Genomic DNA, 22888 nt, shown 5'->3' on the forward strand with positions numbered 1-22888 from the left:
AACTGAATTTTTATTGAAATTTTTGATAGAAAAACAATAAGAAAGAAGTACTTAGCTTGGCAATTGTCACGCCCCGGCCTGAGGTGTGCAGGCCCGGGACAAGCGCGACAGCCGCCACATGATTGTAGGGTCGCCCCCACGAGTACGCAAGGCTCAATCTCATTTTACCATCCATAATATACAGAACTGCTAAATAATTGCAGAAACATGATTTATTTAAAACACTTAATCTAAGGAGTTTCTGATTACTTATTACACCATAACTAGTTATTTATTACAACACTTTGAGTACAACGTTTGAAGAACTGAAATACAAGTAACCACACTGAAGCTGAAACCTTCTCCAACGATCTTCTTCTTAGGGATCCAACTAAGATCAGTCTACTGTTCTTCGATGCCTGAAATTTTTTTATCTAGATAAGCAAATAGCTAGTAGGTTTTCCGAATCTACATCAACTAATAGAAAATACATACATGTTACTGCGGGAATATAATTGTTGTGAAATTCAGTTTATGCAACAATGCTTATAATTGCGGAAATAATCAGACAAATAAAGTGCATAAATAGAATATTGCTTTTACATAAAACAATTTCAACCACCCAGTTTTGAAGTGTTTGCTTTGAATTAAAGAATGTATATCAGTCTTCTCTGTGGCCAATTTCCAACCTTATTGGCAAGTAGCGTACCCCAAGGCGAACACTCGTTCGCAGGACTCCCAGGTCCTAAAGCGCGCAATATGGTAATATCAATGTCCAAAGGACTCCCTACTGGCAGCTCAAGACCAACCCTATGAGCAAATAAACTTAACAGGTCTACGTGATCACGACCAGTGTACTCACCCACTGGTAGGTTGGGTATTAGGTCCCAATAGAGATCAACTTTACTAATGAAACCCATTCCATACCAAGACTGTAGGTAAAAATAATTTAATTATTTTGCTAATATCATGCAAATGATATTTCACCATGTTTCAAACCATTTGGAACTCCCCAGTTCTAAATTCATGGAATTAAAATAATGTACAATCTCTTTCCAATATATTTTATAACGTCAAGTTTGAATGAGGTGCCAAGTTAAAACGATTAAACTAAGTTCCTGCCAGTATCAAGCATTCAAAACATAAACAAGTTTGATACTTCAAATCCAAAGCGCCTTCCAAAACTTTCAAGAGAACACTAGCCTTTATATATAAGTTGTAAGGTGGTAAACATGGATGGCATGCATATAGAATATGGATATATGACAGAAACATCGTAATACACTGACATAGGGTAGGATCACCCACCTCTTACGCAGAATCTCAAGATCCTATCTCAAGTACCAACTTGTTAGTGTCTTGAGGTTTGGATGTCGCCTGCAAGGTTACGGTTGCAACTTTAGTTAACTGTCCATCATAAATTTTCTAAATTCTGTTAAATGTAAAACCAAGTAGACCCTTGGCGAAACAGCAGTTTGGCATTGCCGACGAAGTCAACGCAACCGAGAGAAATATGGTTTCTTCAACAATTATCCTAACCAAAGTAAGTTTCAGGTGTAAGGCGGAGATATGTGAACTAGGGTACATAGGTGGGGCTGTTTGAGGAAACAAGGTAACATGAGGCTTATTGGATAAAAATATTGGTTTCTTATACCTACATGAGTGTGTTAATATTGTTGGCATCACACTGATATGTTGTCTGCACTCCCTCTTCGGATACCCACTTCTAACAACTACCATATTCAAGATAGAGGACAAACTAAGACCGATTGGCACCAGGACACAAATAACATGTCTTAGCTTAAGATGCCAAGTTTCATTGCACACGAATAACAAAATATGACCTATGAGGATGCTGCTCTTGTAAGAATCGCATGGGAAGAATACATGAAATCATAAAACTAATCAATCCATAAATGAAAAGGTATTGGTGGAAAGTGATGGACAACATCACTGAGGCTAAATGGCTGAATGAAAACGACGGACAACAAGCAATCGTTGTAAATGTGTTATAAAAGTGAAAAGGATACTAGTTTGGGCTGATCAACAACACCCAAGGAAATATGATGGTAAACATTAGTCAAATTTTGAGACAAGGATACACAATCACCAACATGATACCCATTAAACACAGACGAGTTTATTAAATTCATCCTCAAGCTTTACCTTGGGCATACCAAGTTGTAGACACCCCATTTTGTTTTGTTTTAATCAACAAAGAAATTAGTGTGTTAAATCCATGTGAGAACCCCCTCTATCATTGATTTATATGTTTTAGGTCATTAATATCTTGATCTGACTTTACGAATCATCAATCAGGACAAAATAAGCTAGGGTCACTTCATAGCCCGGACCCTGATTCCATTCCGAGACCCGATTTCCGTAAATCGTTAGATCAATGGCAGATCTTGACCTGGGTCTAACCATCCAAAACCACCTAACCTCTCCTCTCATCCTAACCATCCAAACCTCACCTAACCTCTCCTCTCATCCTAACCATCCAAACCTCACCTAACCTCACCTAACCTCACCTAACCTTACCTAACCCCACCTAACCTTACCTAACCTCATCCTCTCATCCTAACCATCCAAAACCACCTAACCTCACCTAACCTCCTATCCCATTCTCCTATAAATACCCTCTCATCCCACCATCCAAGAGAAGAAAAAAGAACCCCTCTCTTAGAAAATTCATCCCTCTCCCTCATCTCTTCAAGGGTTCGGCCATCCTTGCCGGATCGGGTGATTTTATACGTTGGGTGATATATATCAAAAGCAGTCATTATCAAGCAAGGAATCATCTTCAAGGAATTAACATCAAAGAAAAAATCAAACACAAAGTGGGTTTCCAAAGAGGTAGGCATTTATTTCAATTCTATGTAGGGTCTGTTTTCATGCATATCTTTTACTTTAAAAGAAAAACCATGTTAGGAAGCATGTAGGGTCCGTTTTCCCCCTGGTTAGCCTCTGGTTAGACCCTGGTTGCACCCAGGTTCGCTGCTGGTTGCACCCAGGTTCGATGCTGGTTGCACCCTGGTTCCCTACTGATTCGCACCCTGGTTCCCCTGCTGGTTGCACCCTGGTTCCCTACTGGTTGCACCCTGGTTCCCTGCTGGTTGCACCCTGGTTCCCTACTGGTTCGCACCCTGGTTCGATATTGGTTCGCACCCTGGTTCCCTGCTGGTTCGCACTCTGGTTAGACCCTGGTTGCACCCAGGTTCGCTGCTGGTTGCACCCAGGTTCCCTCCTGGTTGCACCCTGGTTCCCCTGCTGGTTCGCACCCTGGTTCCCTGCTGGTTCGCACCCAGGTTCGCTGCTGGTTGCACCCAGGTTCCCTGCTGGTTGCACCCTGGTTCCCCTGCTGGTTCGCACCCTGGTTCCCTGCTGGTTCGCACCCTGGTGCACCCTGGTCCGCACCCTGGTTTGTACCCTGCTTCCTCCTAGTTAGACCATGGCTAGTCTCGGGTTTGCTCCTAACTTAGACCCGACTCACTTGACCCTAACCATTAACCCAATCCAACCAAGTAATATCCCAACACAATCCGAGTCGCATGTCTGAATCCATTTGGCCGAATCTCATAAGCCCGCCCACTTTGAATTCCGAAAATTCAAACCCTTGATGATTCCTATATGCTCAATTCTTTGATGCAAATTCCCAATTCCAAAATCCCATTGCTAGATCAATGTTTCTGAATCTCAAGTCCAATGCTCAAATGCAAACCCGATTCCAGATACAAATACCAATTCTGTCTTCCAAAATCCAAGCAACCTCGCCAGCGGAACTACGTGTGGCTTGATCCCCATCGTGGGGTACGTAGGCAATTTGGCACTCCCAAGTTCAGTCGCACCTTTCTCTATCTTTCCCATTCCCTCACACTATTTCATCATCTCTTCCATCCCTTTTTTCACTAACCTCAAGAACTGAAATCGATTCACCCCGTGTCTCTCGGAACCGTTGGATTACGGTTTCCGTCGTAAGGACCCTTAGAGCCCAATTTAGGAACACCGGTGTCGTGTCGTGTCCTAAGTTTTAGGGAGTCTTAGGTTTTAGGGAGTCCTAGAGTTAGGAGTCCAGCCTCATCACGGACGTTTGCTATGTATAGCAACCGTGCCATAGGTCTAGTTACACTAGTCACCCAATCTTTCCCTAGGACAAGCCTAGTAAACTAGGATGTAGGCAAACCTGCATTAGTCTAAGGGACCATTTGCATTTAGATGAGAATCATATAGCATCTTAGATGAAATCCTAAGATAATAAAATCCTCAACTTGAATTAAATAACTTCTCCTAAAACTGTTGAAACAGTCAATCCCGTCTAGGTCGGTGTCCTAGTTGAGTTAGGCATAAGTAGCTTAGCTTAGGTGCACCGAACTACGTCGACTCTGATCCCAGTGAGGCTTGGGTACGTAGGCAGCTTGGATGTCTGACGGCATACCACCCGCGAGTCGGCACCACAACAAATTGTGGTGTTTTGGATATTAATTTTCTTGTAAATGCTTAATCAAATCATTTAGGGCTTTCCATGAAATTAGAATTCTAGGAGAACTTTCACTTAGAATGAATCCAGACAAATTAATAAATCAAGATACACATCTAGGATTCACATTGAAATTAGATCATAGGATGCATGTCACTTAGTTCGCACATTAACATAGAGTTGAATGAGCCATTTAAAATAAATTTAAAAGAGTTAGCTTTTGGAATCGAAGACCGATTATCGGGCAGGAATGGTGCATGTGGTGGATAACTCCCCATACCTTCCATTCTCGTAACCAGGTAGCGAGTCTAGATTTCTGGTTAATTATGGGTCCTAGATCCCACATCTAGGTGGCGACTCTGTCAGTCTCTTTCGTGTGGAATTCGGATTGCCTTAGTGATCCCAAGTTCACATGAAAGACGAATTCAAATCAATAATTAAATGCACACGCCAATCGCGTGGGTACGGGAGACCAAGAGAGAGCGCGCGGCGGCTCGCGCCCCACCCCTCTCGCGGGATCGGGTACCACAGTCTGGCGACTCTGCTGGGGATTCATTTGAATTTAATTTAACTGGCTCATAAAAACTCTATACTTGTTAGATTAGTTTGTCTTGTTTTATTTTCTCTCATCACATTTTACTCGAACTTAATTTAACAAAACCTAAAGGCATCATAGATTGCGCGAACTTATTGCACACACTTACATCACTTGCATCTAAACCCTTGCATCTCACATTCACACACGTCCTATTTTAGGAACCCGGAGTGTTATCTAGCATGGTTGACTGGGATTTCATCACCTGGTGCCTCTGTGCTAGAGAAGCATTCCACCCTTAGCCTAGTACCTTTATGGTGCGTAAACGGATCTATTGTTCACGTACTGATACGCCGGACACTGGTACAGTATATCGAACATGGATTCGCGCTAAGGGAACTCTTGGCCTTACCCCTAGATTAACCCACACATGCATGTAGTATACGAACACATGTGCATCACATGTGTGAGCCTAGTTTAGGATATCCTACCCATTTGTGTCTAGATTAGACCGTAGTCCATCTTCCAATGGCTACGATCGGTCCTAGGTACACAAACAAAGTCATGAGTTGAGATCCTATCTCCACTCCGCTAGATTAGGATTAGGGTTGATGCCTTCAGGTAACACTGATAAAATGTGTGAAGAATAAAAACTTTCCCTTTGGGGTTAGGATATAAATCCCATCATTTCCAAAGATCTCATAGGATTAGTCATTCATGATCTATCCGTTGAAAGTAATCCTATGCAATCTCATCTTTTGATCATGTGTCTATCATTCGTCTTTTGTGGGATTCGATTGTGTCTTCATTGGTGGAAATTGTGTCTCAATCATTTGATCGTGCAATCTTGATGATCCAATCTTGCCTGTACCCTTGATCTCTTCCTCCTCTAGGGGCTACCTTTTTCAAGAATATTTCTGCTAAATCCTTCAGAGATTACTCTCATAATCCTTGAACTAAGGGCATTCCCCTATGCGAATCTGTCATCATTGTCATGTCTTGGTCCTTTAGGATTCATTCTATTATCCCAATTACTTGCTTAAATGTGTAATATTTTTCAGTCATTGAGAAGAAACACTCCATGAATGTCAAGGTCATATACCTCGTGTTCATTATTTCCATGACAGAGCAGTAAACACCATAGCTAACCCTGCTACTCCTTGGGTTCGGATTTCTTCACGGTTAAAGAGAAAATCTGTCTCTCCGCCACCTTCCCTGAGAATCCCAGCATCTCCTTCTTTCTCAACCTCATCTTCGCCAATGGCAGACAACCAAGATGGTCTTCCACCCGCTGCCATTATCGATACTCTTACCTTGATTCTCCAGCAGCTTCAAGAACTCAAAGAAGAGAACCGAGTTATCAAGGCCCAGCTTTCTGAAAAGTTGGGGCCATCGTTGTCCAAAGATAAAGGGTCCATGCACCATACAGTTACTTCAGCCGCACCTGCCCAGCCAGTGTTCATTCCTATCCCTGACAAAACTGAAGAAGATTTTGAAAAAGAGCAGTACAGCGAAAATCGCAGCAGGCCTTCTCAGTCCATGATTGATAAAGTAGTTATGGAGAAATTAGAAAGTCTTACCAGGAAGGTTCAGGACATTCAGTTTCAAGACCAAGGTGGTTTCAATCCGAGTGATCTCACACTGTTCCCAGAAATCCGTCTCCCAGCCAATTTTCAAATGCCGGACTTTGATAAATATGATGGTGTGGGTTGTCCAATCACACATTTGCAAATGTTCACCATCATGTGTCAGCCTCAAGGCTTATCTTCTGAGCAAATGGCTCAATTGTTCCCGGTTTCCCTGACCAAGGTTGCCAGGAGGTGGTTCATGGTCTTGGACAAGACTCGTTACAAGACATGGAAGGATATCGGCGAGCAATTCATCAGGCAGTTCAAATATGATGATGGTACAGAAATCACTAGAAAGGATTTGGAAAGGACCAAGCAAGACTCGAGGGAGTCCTTCCTAATTTTTGTGAAAAGATGGAGGAGAACAGCAGCGCAGATGATGGAGCGCCCTTCTGAGGAAGAGCAGGTCCAAATAATCATGAAAAATATTTCCCCCCAGCTCCAGTATCACATGTCGTTGCAGTATTATCCGGACTTCAAACACTTTATCGTGGCAGGCACCCAAATAGAGGAGGCTATGGCTCAAGGTGTGTTCAACCGAAGTAACCCGAATACCAGAGAATTCAGGAAGCCTCCATCAGCTGAAATTAATAACCTTTCCCGCTCCAAGCCTCAGCCTTCAAAACCTCAGAACCCCATGGTGATGGATTATACCCAACTTGCTGTCGCACCTCGGCCACAGGCCCAGACAGAATTTACCCCTCTCCCTCTTCTGCCATCTGAGATACTCAAGGAGTGTCTAGCTTCAGGTCGCATAATCCTGCCCGACATTAGGGCTCTTCCTAATCCTTTACCAGCAAATTGGCGAACAGATCAACACTGCGAATACCATAGAAATTCTGGCCATCTCACTGATAATTGCATTGCCTTAAAATTCAGAATCCAGAGGTTGCTCGACAATAAAAGCCTTGTGTTTGAGCCAAGTCCCGTTGCTACCAATAACCTATTACCGAATCATGCAGTACTGCCGCCAGCCGTTCGCAATGCTTAAATAACTGAAGGTTCAAAGGGGCACAGGTCCGGTTGCGAATCCAAAGTTGAAAGTACCATTTATGAGCCAGCTTTCACCGAGCCTCCGAAGCTAGACAGTTGCGGCAGTTAAAGTTTTAGTCGTTTACTATTTTATTTTGAGTCAACCATCATGGTCAGTACAATTGTTGAGTCCGGTTCTACAGTTCTAGGTTAATGCCTAGTCTAGGCAAGTTATCTTTTGTTTTTCTTTTAGAGTTGTGAATCCTGAACATGTTCAGGATAGGTTGTCAGATGTAGTATCTTTTTCTTTAAATAAAGTTTCAGTTCCAATAGTTCACTTGTGTCTATTTCTTAAGTGTGCTTCTGATCTTAAAATAAGACTCCCTCCTCAAATGAGAACAAAATTGACGAAACTCCACTTGAGTCACAACGATTACTTGAACAAGAGGAGGAGCGCCAATCTCAGCCTTTCAAAGATGAAATTGAAGTGGTAAACACTGGCACTGAAACCTTGATCCAATAAATGCCGATTGAAAATACATTACCCTCTGAAGAGTGTGAAGAATTGGTAAACCCGTTTTGAGGATAAAAAGATGGTCCCGTAAGCGTTACCATTAATGTCAAGAGAAAGACCCAGATAGAAGGTTCAAGAAAGAATGAAGTGAATATCATATGCTATGCAAGGGGCATAGAGTGGAAATAACTTTCATATTTTCAATCAATGACCTTGGTTCTCAAATTCATAACATGAAGCCAACAAATTCAAGATAAGAAGTTCAAGAGCAAGTATTGAAAAGTGGTCATCAGATATCAAGAGTTACAAATCCATAGATGGAGGATGTCAAGGAACAAGTTTCGCTCTATGAAAGCCGAAAGCACGCATTAGAATCTTGAAAGAAGAAAATCCATTATCTTACCTGGAAATGCCGTCAAACTCCGTGAAAAAAAAAAAAAAAAAGAGAAAAAAAAGAAATAAATAATCAGTACCAGACAGACTCTAGTAACCTAGATCGATTCCCAATCTGAACATCGAAAGGCCTCCTTTGGCCGATTAAATCCCAAAATCAAAACCCAATGTCAAAAGAATACCGATTTGCAAACCCTTCGAGCCTAAATCAAATTTTCTTGAAAACCCATCAAACTTGGGGCATTCCCCCGAACTACACGAGACCTGATCCCTACACTGGGGTACGTAGGCAGCTCGGTTAAACCGAGTTCGGTCGATTCAAAAGAAAAAGAAAAAGAAAAATCAATCGTTCCAAAAAAAAAAGAGGGACAAGTTCCAAAAGAAGAGAAGATAATTATTCCAGAAAGAAAAGAAAAAAAGAAAAATCAATTAACCTTCAAACAATTTATTTTCAAACTAGGGGCATTTGCCCTGAACTACACACGTCCTAATTCCTACATGGGGATATGGAGGCAACCTGTTCACAGGTTTGGTCGAAATCTTTGTTGAGCCTTAAGCCATTCTTTGTAAAGCCCTATCCTACCTATAAAGTCCCTCCGGTGTTCAGATTTAATGATCTAGGTCCCGAAACACAAAAAGAAAAAAAAGAACGGAGTTTGAAGATCTGCTAGACTGAAAACCTGAAAGGGCGGTCTAGGCAAAATTTAAGATCATTTCCCTGCTAAGTTGAAAACCCGAAAGGGCGGCTTAGGCAAAAGCTAAGGGGATAGCCTGCTGGATCGAAAACCTAGAAAGGTGGTTCAGGCAAAAGTTAAGGCTAGCGCGGTCCGCCAAGTTAAAAACCCTGAAGAGGTAACTTGGTCACGGTAAGAGAATCAGTATAAGAAGGCTACAGCCGGTATCAAGACTGAAGATCAACTGAAATTCAAGCAAATTCAAGTGTTATCCTCAAAACTGGGGGCATTGAAGCTAAGCAATCTTAAGGGGCGTAATTAAATCCTTGAGGCATTACTGTTTCAAGGAAGAAGTCCCATGTGCACCAATTGAAAAAAAACATTCCTTGAAAGGATAGACTTACCAAATAAAATATTAACTAAGTCAGAAGTATTACTGTGTCTATCAGTGTAGTCAGTCAATCTTTGTCATTCTATGTTCACTCCTTCAGAGCTGCTCAATCTTTTGAGTAGTGCATTTTATCTAAGTTTTCTCTTTAGAAAGAGTCAATCGTCGTCCTGGTGTCCAAATGATGCAACTGTCTCGGTGAAGAAGGCCCAGCCTCGTCAGCTCCCTGCGATCGTATGAAGGAGTTCGAGAATCTAGTCAAACAGCTACATTTCAAAGAAGATCAACTCAGAAGAGTTCAGAAGTAGAAACATCAGAAAGCCCAACTTTCGTAAAAAGATCATACCCCAGGAAGGCACCTTAAGCTTGGAAGAGCCCCAGATGCAATGGTGGTTGAGCCAATTTCTCAGAAAGATGAACCATTAAAATTCGGAATCTCCTTCCAGTTGTTAAATACTATCCTGGTCAAGAAATGTTTATCTAAACACCTGTCAAGAGGCAAATCCCACTTTTCCATGATTATATCCAAGAGAGCCATTGTTCTAAATTACCAATCTCAACTGTCTTGTTCAAGGTTTCAGTTATCAAAATCCCCAGAAGACAAGACCAACAGTCTCATTGAGAAAAATCTTGTTGAAGTTTCATAAAAGTGTTCCTAATCCATTCTTGTTACTAATGGTTCTTCGTTCATAAGGTTGGTCGTCTCATCATTCGTCAAAGTCTTGGTTTCCAATATCTTTACTGGGCACGATCTATAATGTCCCCGATTTCATTGAGTTCAAAAAAAAAAAATCTAAAATTCATCAAATCCAATTCTACGTCAAATTCAAATTCATGAAAACCTCTAAATTCTTCGAGCCCATTTGTGAACGGTGCCTCTTTTCTCGAGGCCATTTGTGAATGGTCTCATCTTCTCCATGAGCCCGTTTGCGGACGGTGCCACATTTCCCAAAAATACAAAAAAAAATAAATAAAAATAATAAAAATTCATCAAATCAAATCCCAATTCAAAAAAAAAAAACAAATCCAATCTTACGTCAAATTCAAATCCTACGAAAAATCTCATGTCCTCTTTGAGCCCGTTTGTGAACGGCGCCTCTTTTCTCGAGGCCATTTGTGAATGGTCTCGTCTTCTCCGTGGGCCCGTTTGCGGACGGTACCTCATCTCCCAAAAATAAAAAATTTATCAAATCCAAATCCTTAACTAAAAAAAAAATCCAATCCTACGAAAAATCTCATGTCCTCTTTGAGTCCGTTTGTGAACGGTGCCTCTTTTCTCGAGGCCATTTGTGAATGGTCTCGTCTTCTCCTTGAGCCCGTTTGCGGACGGTACCTCATTTCCCAAAAATAAAAAATTTATCAAATCCAAATCCTTAATTCAAAAAAAAAAATCCAATCCTACGAAAAATCTCATGTCCTCTTTGAGCCTGTTTGTGAACGGTGCCTCTTTTCTCGAGGCCATTTGTGAATGGTCTCGTCTTCTCCTTGAGCCCGTTTACGGACGGTACCTCATTTCCCAAAAATAAAAAATTTATCAAATCCAAATCCTTAATTCAAAAAAATCCAATCCTACGACAAATTCAAGTTCATAAAAATTCTCTTGTTTCTTTGAGCCCGTTTGTGAACGGTGCCTCTTTTCTCGAGTCCATTTGTAAATGGTCTCGTCTTCTCCTTGAACCCGTTTGTGAACGGTGTCTCCTTTTTCCGAGTCCATTTGTGAATGGTCTCATGTTCTCCTTGAGCCCGTTTGTGAACGGCGCCTCATTTCTCGAGTTCATTTGTGAATGGTCTCGTCTTCTCCTTGAACCCGTTTGTAAACGGTGTCCCATTTTCTGAGTCCATTTGTGAATGGTCTCGTGTTCTCCTTGAGCCCGTTTGTGAACGGTGCCTCATTTCTCGAGTCCATTTGTGAATGGTCTCGTGTTCTCCTTGAGCCCGTTTGTGAACGGCGCCTCATTTCTCGAGTTCATTTGTGAATGGTCTCGTCTTCTCCTTGAACCCGTTTGTAAACGGTGTCCCATTTTCTGAGTCCATTTGTGAATGGTCTCGTGTTCTCCTTGAGCCCGTTTGTGAACGGCGCCTCATTTCTCGAGTTCATTTGTGAATGGTCTCGTGTTCTCCTTGAGCCCGTTTGTGAACGGCGCCTCATTTCTCGAGTTCATTTGTGAATGGTCTCGTGTTCTCCTTGAGCCCGTTTGTGAACGGCGCCTCATTTCTCGAGTTCATTTGTGAATGGTTTCGTCTTCTCCTTGAACCCGTTTGTGAACGGTGTCTCGTTTTCTGAGTCCATTTGGGAATGGTCTCATGTCCTCCTTGAGCCCGTTTGTGAACGGTGCCTCATTTCTCGAGTCCATTTGTGAATGGTCTCTTATCCTCCTTGAGACCGTTTGTGAACGATACCTCATTGTCCGAATCCATTTGTGAATGGCCTCCTATCCTCTTTGAGCCCGTTTCTGAACGGTATCTCATTTTCTGAATCCATTTGTGAATGGTCTCATCTTCTCTCGTTGCCCGTTTGTGAGCGGCACCGCAGCGGGATTTTTTGCATTCCAAATTCCAGGATTTCATCTAGGGTATTGCATTATGTGAATGTTGCATTATGTTAAGGTACATTGTGTCTAGAGAGTTCTTTGTCGATTAAAGCTACGCAAAATGGTTTTGTCATTTTTTGCTTTGGTATTCAATGACTACGTCATCTCTACCAAAGAGGGGCATCTGTAGACACCCCATTTTGTTTTGTTTTAATCAACAAAGAAATTAGTGTGTTAAATCCATGTGAGAACCCCCTCTATCATTGATTTATATGTTTTAGGTCATTAATATCTTGATCTGACTTTACGAATCATCAATCAGGACAAAATAAGCTAGGGTCACTTCATAGCCCGGACCCTGATTCCATTCCGAGACCCGATTTCCGTAAATCGTTAGATCAATGGCAGATCTTGACCTGGGTCTAACCATCCAAAACCACCTAACCTCTCCTCTCATCCTAACCATCCAAACCTCACCTAACCTCTCCTCTCATCCTAACCATCCAAACCTCACCTAACCTCACCTAACCTCACCTAACCTTACCTAACCCCACCTAACCTTACCTAACCTCATCCTCTCATCCTAACCATCCAAAACCACCTAACCTCACCTAACCTCCTATCCCATTCTCCTATAAATACCCTCTCATCCCACCATCCAAGAGAAGAAAAAAGAACCCCTCTCTTAGAAAATTCATCCCTCTCCCTCATCTCTTCAAGGGTTCGGCCATCCTTGCCGGATCGGGTGATTTTATACGTTGGGTGATATATATCAAAAGCAGTCATTATCAAGCAAGGAATCATCTTCAAGGAATTAACATCAAAGAAAAAATCAAACACAAAGTGGGTTTCCAAAGAGGTAGGCATTTATTTCAATTCTATGTAGGGTCTGTTTTCATGCATATCTTTTACTTTAAAAGAAAAACCATGTTAGGAAGCATGTAGGGTCCGTTTTCCCCCTGGTTAGCCTCTGGTTAGACCCTGGTTGCACCCAGGTTCGCTGCTGGTTGCACCCAGGTTCGATGCTGGTTGCACCCTGGTTCCCTACTGATTCGCACCCTGGTTCCCCTGCTGGTTGCACCCTGGTTCCCTACTGGTTCGCACCCTGGTTCGATATTGGTTCGCACCCTGGTTCCCTGCTGGTTCGCACTCTGGTTAGACCCTGGTTGCACCCAGGTTCGCTGCTGGTTGCACCCAGGTTCCCTCCTGGTTGCACCCTGGTTCCCCTGCTGGTTCGCACCCTGGTTCCCTGCTGGTTCGCACCCAGGTTCGCTGCTGGTTGCACCCAGGTTCCCTGCTGGTTGCACCCTGGTTCCCCTGCTGGTTCGCACCCTGGTTCCCTGCTGGTTCGCACCCTGGTGCACCCTGGTCCGCACCCTGGTTTGTACCCTGCTTCCTCCTAGTTAGACCATGGCTAGTCTCGGGTTTGCTCCTAACTTAGACCCGACTCACTTGACCCTAACCATTAACCCAATCCAACCAAGTAATATCCCAACACAATCCGAGTCGCATGTCTGAATCCATTTGGCCGAATCTCATAAGCCCGCCCACTTTGAATTCCGAAAATTCAAACCCTTGATGATTCCTATATGCTCAATTCTTTGATGCAAATTCCCAATTCCAAAATCCCATTGCTAGATCAATGTTTCTGAATCTCAAGTCCAATGCTCAAATGCAAACCCGATTCCAGATACAAATACCAATTCTGTCTTCCAAAATCCAAGCAACCTCGCCAGCGGAACTACGTGTGGCTTGATCCCCATCGTGGGGTACGTAGGCAATTTGGCACTCCCAAGTTCAGTCGCACCTTTCTCTATCTTTCCCATTCCCTCACACTATTTCATCATCTCTTCCATCCCTTTTTTCACTAACCTCAAGAACTGAAATCGATTCACCCCGTGTCTCTCGGAACCGTTGGATTACGGTTTCCGTCGTAAGGACCCTTAGAGCCCAATTTAGGAACACCGGTGTCGTGTCGTGTCCTAAGTTTTAGGGAGTCTTAGGTTTTAGGGAGTCCTAGAGTTAGGAGTCCAGCCTCATCACGGACGTTTGCTATGTATAGCAACCGTGCCATAGGTCTAGTTACACTAGTCACCCAATCTTTCCCTAGGACAAGCCTAGTAAACTAGGATGTAGGCAAACCTGCATTAGTCTAAGGGACCATTTGCATTTAGATGAGAATCATATAGCATCTTAGATGAAATCCTAAGATAATAAAATCCTCAACTTGAATTAAATAACTTCTCCTAAAACTGTTGAAACAGTCAATCCCGTCTAGGTCGGTGTCCTAGTTGAGTTAGGCATAAGTAGCTTAGCTTAGGTGCACCGAACTACGTCGACTCTGATCCCAGTGAGGCTTGGGTACGTAGGCAGCTTGGATGTCTGACGGCATACCACCCGCGAGTCGGCACCACAACAAATTGTGGTGTTTTGGATATTAATTTTCTTGTAAATGCTTAATCAAATCATATAGGGCTTTCCATGAAATTAGAATTCTAGGAGAACTTTCACTTAGAATGAATCCAGACAAATTAATAAATCAAGATACACATCTAGGATTCACATTGAAATTAGATCATAGGATGCATGTCACTTAGTTCGCACATTAACATAGAGTTGAATGAGCCATTTAAAATAAATTTAAAAGAGTTAGCTTTTGGAATCGAAGACCGATTATCGGGCAGGAATGGTGCATGTGGTGGATAACTCCCCATACCTTCCATTCTCGTAACCAGGTAGCGAGTCTAGATTTCTGGTTAATTATGGGTCCTAGATCCCACATCTAGGTGGCGACTCTGTCAGTCTCTTTCGTGTGGAATTCGGATTGCCTTAGTGATCCCAAGTTCACATGAAAGACGAATTCAAATCAATAATTAAATGCACACGCCAATCGCGTGGGTACGGGAGACCAAGAGAGAGCGCGCGGCGGCTCGCGCCCCACCCCTCTCGCGGGATCGGGTACCACACAAGTCCCCACATGAGAAGCAACTCCAAAATGGTCAACAAAAAGGTCAAGGTCTGGAGCTCGTTGTTGCCATGCCATCTCCAGACATAAAAAAAGGAACCTTCCCAAGTAAGAGAGAGAAGCCTCATAGAATCATACTTAGGGTGTGTTTATCACTTTCCAATTCAATTCCAATTCCCCCCGTAAACGGATAATGATTCCAAGGAATCATTCGTGATTCCCATTCTAGCGTTTGGTACCATTCATACCAATGTCGGAATCAGATCAAATTTTTCAATAATTATTTCAATCTACAATACTTGTTTTTTTTTTCAATAATCATCACTTTCTTTCTGTCTCCTTGCACCCATGGAAAAGCCAACCCAATTTAATGTTAGGGTTATTAGGGTTTAAGCAGGATGCTTAAAGCATTACACCCAAGGTATCTAGTTTGGAATACCAAGTTTGTTGCCTCCAGCCCCTATATATAGAGATACACTAGGGTTAGAAGAGGTTAATGGGCTCCAACCCAAATGGGCCCACTACACCTGGTCCATTACCTATTGGGCTTATATTTGAACATACATGGGTTATATGATATACCCAACAATCTCCTCCTATGTTCTACATATAGCACAATCCAATAGATAGATAATGTGATGTCCAAACAAAATTATTGAATCATCCATATCACCATATCAATAAAGATTTGTAATCCAACTGAAAACAAAAATACTTTAAAGAATAACCAAGAGTTTTAGAAATAATCTAAACTCAAACACAAGCAGTTTTATATGTAGGTGAACTATTTAATCAACGGAAAAGAAAATAATAGTTCCACTGCACTATAAGGATTCACTCATCAAGTAAGTCATCCTCATCAAGATCCAAATTGAGGCAATCTCCTCCATTTTCGCCAATTCCTGTAAATTATCAAATATGAATTTCATTAAAAAATGAATCCAATCATTTGTGTATTTTACTAAAAGTATCTAGTTCTACCAGAAGAACTTAGTACAATTTCATAATGGCTGAAAAATAAATATCAATATCAATAAGCATCAATGTCAAGTTTCAATCAAGAACCAGACCCAAACAGTTTCTTTACAAAGAACCATTCCATGTTTCCATTAGGAATGTTACAGGCATCATATCCAAATTGAGTTAAGCTGTATCATCAAGTTTGGAATGAAACAACCTTTCCCAAGAAGGACATGTCATCAAATGTGGAATGACATAAAGATAACTGTAAACATCATTGAAACATATCAAGTGCTTATCTTGGCCAAGATAGGGAGATTCGAAAAATTCAAAATAATATGAATGTAGGTTAAGACACGTCTACACAGTCTTTAACCCCATCTCCCCCACAGTTTTGAATATTCGATCTTTGTTCAGTCCCTTCGTAAGAGCATCGGCCATATTATCCTTCGATCTCACATCAACCAAAGTGATAATACCTTGTTCTAGAAGATAATTCAGCGTGGCATGTTTCAGCCTGACATGTCTCCTCTTACCATTAAAGAGTGAGTTTTTCACAATCGTAATTGTAGCTTGATTATCACAGAACAAACTTAAAGAGTTAATCTTTAAATGGGTCAATGGAATGTCCAGGATCAGATCTCTTATCCACTCTGCTTCATCTCCTGTAGAAGCTAAAGCATAAAGTTCCGATTCCATAGATGACAGAGCAATACAAGTCTGTCTCTTTGATTTCCATGCAACAGCGGCTCCACCCAGTGTAAAAACATAACCACTGGTAGATTTACTGTCTCCTAATTCTGATCCCCATGATGCATCAGAATACCCTTCCAGGATAGGAGGATGGCCAGTATAACATAGAGCATATCCTTGAGTACCCTTAAGGTATCTCATCAGCCTCATAAGGGCATCCCAGTGCTCATGGCCAGGATTACTAGTGAAACGACTCAGCATGCCAACTGTAAAGGCTATGTCTGGTCTAGTGCAACTCATAGCATACATGAGACTACCAATCAGTTTAGAATAATCTAACTGATTCACACTGTCTCCTCCATTAGAGATCAGCTTCTTGGTATAATCAAATGGTGTCTCAATCGGTTTACACTCATTGTATCCCCATGTAGAAAGTAGTTTTTCAATATAATGGGCTTGGCTAAGAGTAATCCCCTGCCTTTCAAAACTTACTTTCATACCAAGAATGGTGTCAACCACACCAAGATCTTTCATGTCGAATTCTTGAGCCAAAGTGGTTTTCACGTCACTCACTACAGAGAGATCGGAACCAAGAATCAACATATCGTCCACATACAAACAAATAATCGCAACCTTATTCGACACAGAACGATAGTAAAGGCATTTATCTGAGTAACTGGTCTGAAAACCAAAGCTCTTTACTACCTTGTCAAATTTTTGATGCCACAATTTAGGTGCTTGTTTAAGACCATACAAAGATTTGTGTAACTTACAAACTCTGTTCTCGAAACCTTCCATGACAAACCCTTCAGGTTGGTTCATGTAGATTTCCTCTGTGAGGTCTCCATTAAGAAAAGCCGTTTTTACATCCATTTGATGCACAATATACTTCTCAATAGAAGCCAAAGCAAGAAGAATTCTTATCGTTGCCAAATGACAGACCGGTAAGTAAACATCAAAGTAGTCTATCCCACTGACTTGAGTATAGCCCTTAGCTACTAAACGTGCTTTATACCGAGCTATGGATCCGTCGTGATTAAGTTTCTTCTTCAAAATCCACTTACAGCCCACAGTCTTAGCCCCTTTTGGCAAATCGACTAGCTGCCAAGTTTGATTTTGTAACAGAGAGCTCATTTCATCATCAATGGCTTCTGCCCACAACAAAGAGTCCCTAGATCTCATCGCTTCCTTATAGGTTGATGGATCATTCTCGACATGGTAGGTCACAAAGTCCTCACCAAAGTTCTTGGGTACTCTATCTCTTGTAGAAACCCTTAAAGGTTCTGATGTAGAAATCAGTGTAGGACAGGTGTCAGAAGTATTCTGTTCAAACTCTACATGCGATTCTGTAACCATCTCAGTATCGCCAGGTAGGTTCAAACCATGATCTCTGAGGAATTTATTCTCAAAGAATACTGCATCTCTAGATTCTATAACCAAATTGGTAGATAGATCCAAAAACCGATCAGCAGCACTATCTTCTGCACCACCTAGATAAACACAAGTGTTGGTTCTAGGTCCTACCTTAGGTCTCCGAGGGTCTTGTATCCTCACATAAGCAATACAGCCCCAAGTCTTAAGAGTGTCATATCTACAAGGATGTTTATGCCATAACTCATAAGGAGTAGAGGGCAACTTAGAGTGTGGTACTCTATTCAGGATGTGATTTGCAGTTAAAGCTGCTTCTCCCCAATAGCTAGTAGGCATGCCAGCTGTCAATAACATAGAGTTTAACATTTCAGTTAACGTCCGGTTCTTACGTTCAGCTATGCCATTAGATTGAGGTGAGTAAGGAGCAGTAGTTTCAAGTATTATGCCCTGAGAGGCACAGAATTCCTTGAACTCTGTCAAAGTGTATTCTCCTCCTCGATCACTCCTAAATCGCTTAATTTTCAAGTTCAATTGATTTTTAACACGATTCTTGAAAATTTTAAATTTATCAAAAGCTTCATCTTTCGATTTTAGGAGATAAATATGACAATATCTAGAAAAATCGTCTATAAATGTGATTAAATACTTCCGACCACCTCGAGTAGTGAAACTTTTAAAGTCACAGAGGTCAGAATGTATTAACTCAAGAAGTTGTGTGCTCCTAGAAACCGAACGAAAAGGTTTTCTAGTGATCTTGGTTTGTGCACACACTTCACACCTGTCAAATCTAATCGATATATCTAAAGGTATATTATAAGTTTTAGCAAGTGTGACCATTTTCCTATAGTTCACATGTCCCAATCTAGTGTGTAACAACTTAGGATCAATCAAAGTAGAACTAACCTGACTAACGGTTTCATTTGCTAAACTCAGTCTATACATACCATCGATTAAGAAAGCACAGCCAAAATAATAAGAGTTAACAGTTAAAGTTACTCTACCACCCAAAAAAGATGAACACATGCCAGCATTGTCTAAAAGACTAATAGAAATTAAATTCTTTTGAATAGCAGGAACTACTTTAACATTTTTTAAAGTTAGTATTTTACCTGAAGAAAGGACCAGGTTCGCAGTTCCAGTGTGAGTCACCTCTGCCTCAGCTCCACTAGCCACTGTAACGGTCTCTCTCACGCCAACAGCATCCGTAAATAGTTTCTTCGAGTTGCAAACATGACAGGTGGCTCCTGTATCTAACCACCAGTCTGAAGAAGTACTGGCCTTACCATTGCCTAACATGGCAATAAAACTCTTAGGCGCAGCACTGCCCATCATCATATGAGCTTCCTTTTGTGGTGTGTCAGATTTAGCCTTCTTGGGTTGTTTACACTCTGCAGCAAAGTGACCCCATTTCCCACAGTTGTGGCACTTGCCCTTCTTTTTCTGAAAGATAGTCTTTTTGGCCTCCAACTTGGGATGGTCACTTTTAGGTGACTTGGATTTCCGAGGAAATTTCTTGGGATATGTTACCGCGTTAGCAGCAGACTGTTGCTGTCTAACCATCTCCAAGTTATTCCTAGCTCGATTCTCATCTTCGATTCGAATGAATCGTTTGAGATCATCCAGTCCCACTTGCACCTTTTTCCGATACATCTCGGTTTTGAAAGAATGCCATGCAGATGGTAATTTATATATAATTGCACCCACAAGAAACGAATCACAGACTGCTATTTTTCATTATTCAACTTAGATCTCAAATTCTCTAGATCAGTAACTTGAGGAGTGATTTCCTTGTCTTCTTGAAACTTGAAATCCATGAATTTGTCCACCAGATGGGTCTTGGACAATTCCTCCTCCTTCTTGAATTGAGCATCTAAGTTGTCCCATATTGCTTTAGCAGTGTTAAATTTACTATAGGTTTCTGCAAGACGATCTGAAAGACAATTCAATAGGTAGTCTTTGCAGAAATCCTCATCCCTAAGCCATTGAGATTCATCAATGTCTTCATCCGTCTCAGCAAAGGTACTCAAAACAGTGTAGAAACAGTTCATGTATTTTAGACTGAATTGAGTCTTTCGCTTCCATGAGGTAAACTCAGATCCACCAAAGGAGTGAAGTTTGACCATCTCAAAAGGCATAGAAATCTTTTCCATTATATATTTCAGTGAAATTAAAAATTGGAAAGAGTGCACCTGATTGACGAACCGTTAGAACCCAATCCAAGTTGAAATCAAGAACCGAAACAAATCCAAGAACCAACTCCAAACCACGAAAGCCGAATCACACTTTCTGCGTGAATCGAACCGCGGAGAACGTTCGGCCACAAGAGGGTTTATATCCAAAGATGGGTTTCGGCTGAAAAGAGGTATTCTGCAAGATGGACAACCAAGACAACCCAGATGAAGGCTTTGCTATTTTTCAATGAGAAAGAAAGGGCCAAATCACACACGAGACAAAAATTTGGCCAACTGGTTTGCTCCAAGAAGGGTTTTGTACCCAAAGACGAATTTGAGGGATTCAAAACCACAGCCAATAAGGAATAAACCCATACCCAAATTGATTGCACTGGTGTGAAAATTCACTCCCAAGATAAATCAGAAGAACAACCACAAGAATTCGGTCAAAGAATTTGCCCCCAAATTTAAGTTTTTTTTTTTCTTTTGTCCACAGGTGATTGCCCAAGAAATTAACTTCCGGAGGAATCAGCCCACTCCCAAAACGATCTTGGAAAATAAAGTTGGAAACCGAGTTGGGCTCAAAATCAATTCTCAGAATCCCAACCAGGAAGCGGATACCGAAAGCAGGTAGCAAGCCACACCGATTTTTGGTGTATATGATCTTTACTTTCCTACAAAAGGCTCACACCCAAAACAATCTATGTTTCTGTGTGAAACGTCAAGCGATGAATCCCCTTGCCAAATTAAAGCGTGATTCATCTGTTTCGTCGAAAAATAAGAAATTCTTCCGGCGGCTGATTTTGGAGAAGAACCCACGCCCAATCTTGAAAACCCACGGCCAAAAAGCGATGGAAAATTAGGGCTCTTAATGCTTTAAGATTGTTAGGGTTATTAGGGTTTAAGCAGGATGCTTAAAGCATTACACCCAAGGTATCTAGTTTGGAATACCAAGTTTGTTGCCTCCAGCCCCTATATATAGAGATACACTAGGGTTAGAAGAGGTTAATGGGCTCCAACCCAAATGGGCCCACTACACCTGGTCCATTACCTATTGGGCTTATATTTGAACATACATGGGTTATATGATATACCCAACATTTAATTCTGAGTTGGGTTGGGGTTGAGGCATTTGGCAACCCGACCAAATTTGAACCCAAGATCTATGTTTTTTTATAGTTTTTTCTCTTTTTGGCTTGGGCCAACCCAAACCCAACCTGATCCGATTTAGCACCCACAAAACAGACAATCCTGATCATTATCCCAGTAATAAAAAATCGCATTAGTAATCTCAATGCCATCACCAACATACATCAGTATGCATCAAAATACCCCCAAGCTAATTTCATAGAGATAGGGAGAGAGACCACTACTGTTCACAAAAAAAAAAATACGACACTTTGTTTACATCCAGAGAGAGAGAGAGAGAGAGAGTGAGAGAGAGAGAGAGAGTACACTACTATTCAAAAGTAATATGATACCACACTCTGTTTTCATCCAGAAACATAGCGGAAGAGAGAGACCCAGAAAAATTAATCGGATTCGGAGACACAGAGAAACCCATATCTGGGTTTCAACCGGAATCAGGGAGAGGTAGAGAGCTCTGGTATCACCCAGAACATAGAGAGAGAGAGAGAGAGAGACACTTCAATGGGTTTCGACCAAAACCTGAGAGAGATACCTGCATCTCTTGTAACTTGGTGCTGATCTGCAGACCGAGCCGGAGGAGAGATTTGAGTTGATTTGCAGAGCGGGAGGAGAAGAAGAGAGGAGAGGAGATGAGATGAGAGAGGGGATTTTAATTGAGAAAAATTCTAATATTAGAGGCTAAAATCGCACGGAGATTTCACGCCTAATTTTTCTCTCGTTTCCAGGAATCAGATTACCACCCCCTTGGGTGGGTATAGACCTGGCAAAAAGTGACCCGGACCCGCGGGTCCACCCGGCCCGCCCCTTAAATTACGGGTCCGGGTCACCGATTGATGACCCGTTTGAAATTGACCCGCGGGTCCACCCGGCCCGTCAAAAGTGGGCCGGGTCGGGTGGACCCGCGGGTGCCCGTAGAAAAGTTAAAAGCGGTTTTTTTCTTGGTAATTGTCATATTTTACTACACCATTTTGGTATTTTTAGGTAATTTTTCTACTTGTGTCCTTTTTACGGTAATATTTCATTTCAAACTTAGTTAATTCTCTGAGAATCTTGCAAAATCCGTAATGTATTCTCTTATTGCTAGCAACCTTTGCCCCAGACGGTACTTCACCCAATCTTTGCACCAAAGGAGAGGCTACAAGCCGAAAAATAGCCCAGGAGAAGGTGGCTAGCAAATCCCTAAATAAATAAATAAAACTCTTTAAAAATACGTAAAAAATCCGGGTGACCCGCGGGTCGACCCGGCCCGTACGGGCCGGGTGCGGGTCCAATGTCAATGACCCGTAATATTTTCCGGGTCACTTTGACCCGGCCCGTTTGACCCGGACCCGTACGGGCCGGGTCAAATCCGGCCCGACCCGCCCGTTTGCCAGGTCTAGGTGGGTATCAAAAGGCGCCTTATATTCTCATGTTTATTCCTCTTGGAGTCAAATATCCTTTCCCATTCCATTTGGAAAATGCTACCAAACGGCAGAATCGCCCGAACCG

General features: G+C 41.9%; 1 protein-coding gene and 1 long non-coding RNA gene across 4 annotated transcripts; one reads left to right on the plus strand and one right to left on the minus strand.

Moving 5' to 3' along the window:
• Positions 1-22144, minus strand: LOC143863876 (uncharacterized). Its single transcript, XR_013241019.1, has 3 exons — positions 21933-22144; positions 1288-1356; positions 1-398 (listed from the first exon to the last, which is right to left on the minus strand). It is a non-coding gene; the product is annotated as an uncharacterized LOC143863876 (long non-coding RNA).
• LOC143863794 (uncharacterized) lies at positions 2479-7923 on the plus strand. Of its 3 annotated transcripts, none has more exons than XM_077374558.1 (2): positions 2479-3400; positions 6119-7923. In XM_077374558.1, the coding sequence occupies exon 2, from the start codon at positions 6252-6254 to the stop codon at positions 7608-7610; it is 1359 nt and encodes a 452-aa protein (XP_077230673.1). In that variant the 5' UTR covers positions 2479-3400; positions 6119-6251; the 3' UTR covers positions 7611-7923. The 3 variants fall into 3 exon arrangements, with proteins under 3 accessions (XP_077230673.1, XP_077230672.1, XP_077230674.1); XM_077374557.1 differs by having other exon boundaries at positions 2479-2835; XM_077374559.1 differs by having other exon boundaries at positions 2479-2835; positions 6124-7923.
• Positions 22145-22888: the final 744 nt, after the last annotated feature.

Source organism: Tasmannia lanceolata, unplaced genomic scaffold (genome assembly GCF_043159265.1).
Source record: "Tasmannia lanceolata isolate RefF3 unplaced genomic scaffold, GAP_Taslan_0.1 ptg000044l, whole genome shotgun sequence".
Classification (NCBI taxonomy): domain Eukaryota; kingdom Viridiplantae; phylum Streptophyta; class Magnoliopsida; order Canellales; family Winteraceae; genus Tasmannia; species Tasmannia lanceolata.

Coding starts and splice junctions, on each gene's coding strand:
- LOC143863794 (XM_077374558.1), top strand. CDS start 6,252: ATGGCAGACAACCAAGATGGTCTTCCACCCGCTGCCATTATCGATACT.